This window comes from Carlito syrichta, unplaced genomic scaffold, assembly GCF_000164805.1.
Source record: "Carlito syrichta isolate Samal-C Ts95f unplaced genomic scaffold, Tarsius_syrichta-2.0.1 Scaffold303565, whole genome shotgun sequence".
In the NCBI taxonomy this organism is placed as follows: domain Eukaryota; kingdom Metazoa; phylum Chordata; class Mammalia; order Primates; family Tarsiidae; genus Carlito; species Carlito syrichta.
Window position 1 is genome coordinate 139,169 of NW_007247661.1, and position 4,599 is coordinate 143,767.

General features: G+C 46.5%; 1 protein-coding gene across 4 annotated transcripts in view; it reads left to right on the plus strand.

Annotated features, from left to right (window-relative positions):
* Positions 1–1,557, plus strand: part of TSC22D1 (TSC22 domain family member 1) — a 140,719-nt gene extending 139,162 nt beyond the window's left edge. For all 4 annotated transcript variants that reach the window (XM_008058658.2, XM_008058657.2, XM_021712655.1 and 1 more), the window contains one exon: positions 212–1,557. In XM_008058658.2, the coding sequence (XP_008056849.1) occupies positions 212–472 (261 nt within the window). In that variant the 3' untranslated portion in view covers positions 473–1,557. The remainder of the gene's footprint in view (positions 1–211) is intronic.
* Positions 1,558–4,599: the final 3,042 nt, after the last annotated feature.

The following is a 4,599-nucleotide window of genomic DNA, read 5'->3' on the forward strand; positions in this document are numbered from 1 at the left end:
CTCGGCGTTCCAAAAGCCGGCTCGCGCACGCGTCGCGCTCAAAGTACGGGACGGCGGGGGCCGCGTTGCGACTTCCACAAGGGGCGCCGCGAGCTTTCAGGGCAGGCGATGCACGGCAGTGGTTAGGGAGAGCCAGGCCAAGTCATGCTTCAGAAGCTCAAGCCCAGGAAGGGTGACGAGTGGGTGACCCCGCTTTTGCCTCTCCCTTCAGGACCTGGTGAAAAGCCACTTGATGTATGCGGTTCGGGAGGAGGTGGAGGTCCTCAAAGAGCAAATCAAGGAACTCGTAGAGAAGAACTCGCAGCTGGAGCAGGAGAACAATCTGCTGAAGACGCTGGCCAGTCCCGAGCAGCTCGCCCAGTTCCAGGCCCAGCGGCAGACCGGCTCCCCGCCTGCCGCCGCCACGCAGCCGCAGGAGACCACGCAGCCCCCCGCCCAGCCGGCGCCGCAGGGCTCCGGACCCACCGCGTAGCCGCCGGGCCCGCAGAAGCGGCTGCCGTGCGTGAACTGAACGGACGGAGAGATGCAGAGATGCGCCAGGCAGAGCCCGCCTCCACGGTCGCCCATTTCACTGCTCGCCGCGAAAGAGACGTGAACCCGACGTATGCCGTTCTCTCTTTCTTCCAGTGTTAAACACTCACATGCTTTTGGCTTGAAGACGTGCCGTAGTTGGGTGAATTAAAGGTTGCTCAGAGAATTAGCGTGGATGTCCTGGGACTTCTGCAGCTCGGCGGGTGTCTGAGAAATGGTCTCACTCTTGCGGAGGAGCTGTGTGCCTTCCACCCCCTCCCGCCCCCGCCCCCGCCCCGCCCCCAGAGCTCGTGGTCCTGCTCGCCTGGTGTCCTCCGTGGGGTTGGTTCCGTGGGGGTGTGAAGCCGAGCTCCTCACCGGATTTCCTCCTCCTCCCCTAGAGGAACTGGAAGGGGGGTGAAAGCAAAGACTAGAATGAGGGGACAGAATTCATTCTACACGTTGACGACTGTCACCAAAACTCATACAATAGTATCGTGCCTCTTTCTGAAACAGTGGGTGACACAAAACGGTGACAGGTAGCTGGGACCTAGGCTATCTTACATGAAGGTTGTTTTGCTTATTGTATATTTATGTATGTAGTTGTAACTATTTTGTACAGTAGAGGGCTAACTACTATTTAGGTTGTACAGATTGACATGTAGCTGTTTCCTTGGCTGTCCGAAGCGGTGTGGACTGTCTTTTATATGTAGAGCTACGTAAGAAACTGCTACATGACAAAAACCACACCTAAGGAAACTTTAAGAAGGGGCAGTTACTCACTTGGTGTAATCTGAAATCTTCTAGCTGCTGAATATTCTGAAGTAAATCCCTGTTCGCCGAAGTCTTTCTCTTGAGCTGGTTGAACACAAGCGCTCAGTTCTGGCTAATGACATGGATTTCCTGTAGGGGTTTCTGCATAGTCCCTGTATAGTAGTTATATGCATATGTTTCTGTGCATGTTCCCTACACAGCTTTAAGGTGTCACTGTATTTAACTGTTGTACTTGTCAACTTTCAATAAAGTATATAAAATGTTGATAAACAAGTATTTTCATATTGCAGTGTTAACAGTTTCCATGGCTATTCCCAGGTGAAGCTAGCGGTTTGACTAGTACAATACTAGAGGGGAGTGGAAGGGGTGGACGAGGCAGGGGCGCCCGTGGTTTGAGCCCAGGAGGAAGAGAAAATGACCATTGCATCGCTTAGCTAGCAGGAAGGGAAGGCGGAGGAGCCTATCTCAGTTCTTCGGACTGCCGTGTGACTTAGACAAGTCACCTCACTTCTCTGGGCTAAGGTGGGGGATTGAAAGAGGTAATCTCTTAAGTGCCCTCAGGGCGTTAAGATTCTAGGAGTTCATGAAAATCATAATCTTCCATTGTTTACTGAACTGAGAGGGGGTGAGCCTTATTCTGTGTATTAGCCCAACAAGCAGCTCTAGGATCAAAAGATGGAGGTCGGGGAAGCTGATTTCCACCTTAAGAACCCTATCACCCTGGGTTGGCGTGGTGATCCTAGCTTGGGATGCGTTTCTTCTAGCTTCTGGGATAGTCATTTGTCTTGTCCGAACAAAAGACTGGATTTGAGGTGGGACAGGTGAGCCAGGGTGTCCTCCCAGTTGGTTCCATACAACTATAAAATAGGTCAATATTACAAACCCGATAGAATCCTAGGGCAAATTGGCACCTGAGGAATGAGCCTGGGGGGTCCTCCTCTGCTGTAGGAGCAAGGTGTGTGAGCAAGTGAACAGGATTTATCAACTGCAGTCTGCCACAGGACATCAGCAACAGCCTCTGACCTCAGCACCATCCCCACCTAGGGGGGAGGCAGGTCGTTCCCAAGCTCTGAGACTTCTCTTAAGCCCTTGCAGGACAAGGGTGTAACTTTCTGTTCGGAAAGGTAGAGCTGGTGGGAGATTGGTAGGTGGATGTGACACCAGACCTCCCTGGATGGTGTGCGTGCACTGTAAATGGTAGCACAGGCTTCTCGTGGACGCCCTGGACTGCTGACCACCAGGGGCTGACAGTTGCCAGAAAGATATTTTGGGGAATTTGGAGAGGACTTGGTTAAGATCTTAGTCATATTAGTTTGAAGGTTATATAGCTTCAACTTAAATAAAGAGATACTTATAGTAATTACAATTCCTTGGAAAAGAAAACTATAGTGATTAGAAATCCCTAGCCATTTCACTTTTTATGTTTTTAATGAAGATCCTTAAAATACCGTTAGGTGGTAATTGTGAAAGATCGGAAAAATGTCAGTGTATTGTTAAAATAACAGCTTTTTTCTCTGTTATTTAATGGAACTTCGGGTCTTTTTATTAAAAATGTGAAGCTTCATGAAAATTTGGTAGCTGAATATCGTATGTGAAATGAGTGAATTATTAAGATCAAAAGATTTTTCTCCCATACGTGTCCCTCATTTTAGTAATTATGAAACAAATTCGAAGAGATTGACTTATATTTACGCATATTTAAAGGTAATCTTAAGGTGTTTTGCTACTTGGCTTGCAGACCCAAGTGGGCCTGTGGGTTATTATATAGTTGATTATATTGCATGTATGTTTTGCGGAGAAGGAGTGATTTCTAAGGGAATGGAATGTTGTCCCAGCACTGGGTGTTCATGACATCACCAACTGCAGCAGCAACAGCAACCCTGTTCAGGGAAGGAGAAACAGAAGGAATTTTACATGATTTTAATGAACGTCTGCTTTCTGGTTCTAATTAACAGTGTTCATAATTCAGTAATTCTGTCCTTTTCCTGCATATTTTAAAAGCAAAAATTTATTTTTCATTATGGGATGAATATGCAATGCCAGAATCTGTTTTAAATTTACATAAGAAACGTATAAAAGTGAATTATAACTGAAATTAGAAATGAAACTTAATTTCAGAACAGACACGACTCTGCCCTGGCTTTGTGTAAAATAAGTAGTTGGCGCTGCCAGGGCCTGACAGCATGAATGGTTTAGACGGCCGCTTCCAATCCACTCAGACAGCAAGAATGGCATTAAGATTAGAAACAGAGGCAGAGAAATAAAGCTTCCTCCCCCTCCTGGGTAAAATGGCCTGGAAATAGAAGTATGGGCCCACCAATTGAACTTGCAAGCTGACTGTGCAGTGAGAGTCCTGTGCTGAAGTGTGAGGGGACACCAGCCATGAGGAGCCCGGACTAGCCGCTGGGCCTGTCCCCAGCTGTTTGACTTTTGGGCCAGGAGTGGAACCCCCAGACCTGCCTGCACATCTGTAAATCAAGAATTGGATCAGGTCATGAAGACTCCATCCTACCACGGATGCTACATTCCTCTATTTTTTATTATGACTTACTTTATCCCTCTAATTTTTAGGGGAAGGTGTGTGTGTGTGTGTGTGTGTGTGTGTGTGTGTGTGTGTTTGTTCATACAACTTAATGACCAAAAATTAATTTGGCTTTAATCCTAGCTCCTCTGTCAGTTCTAGCTAAGTGACCTTGGGCATGTTGCTTCGTGGCCTCTGTTTCTCACGCTTAAGAGGAGAGACATGCTGTCTCCATGTTTTGTAAGGCTAATGCTAGAAGGCAGTGCAGAGATGGGTTAAAGTGACAGGTTCCACGAGTGTTCGCGTTTATTGTTATCTTGAGTCATTCAGCTTTCGTTTATTTAATTTTGTATTTTTGTAGGGATAAGGTTGTGGCAGCTTTATTTTCTAATAGCTTCTGATTTGGCATTTGGTAACAGTAGTGACTGTTTAACCTTTACTATAAAAACACACATTTTTAAAACGTCCTTTAGAATACAGACAGAAAGGCATCATTCTGTGTCTAAAATAATACCAAAGGCAGCTGTTTCATCTCTGAATTAGAGAGTAGATTAGTTGGGACTTAGCTATGTTTCAGTGTCCAGTATTTTCGATATTATGAAGATAATATTGGTGGAAATAAGTGATTAGAGAGGGTATATATATCTTAAATTATTAATGTATTTATGGAAAGAAGTGCTATGCGTAACTGCGCTGTGGCACGCCAGGTGGGCCTGAAGTCACTGGGACTAGTGGCCGGGCTCTGGCAACAGATCCTGGAGGCTTCAGTAGCCATTTAAACATGTGCAGAATGA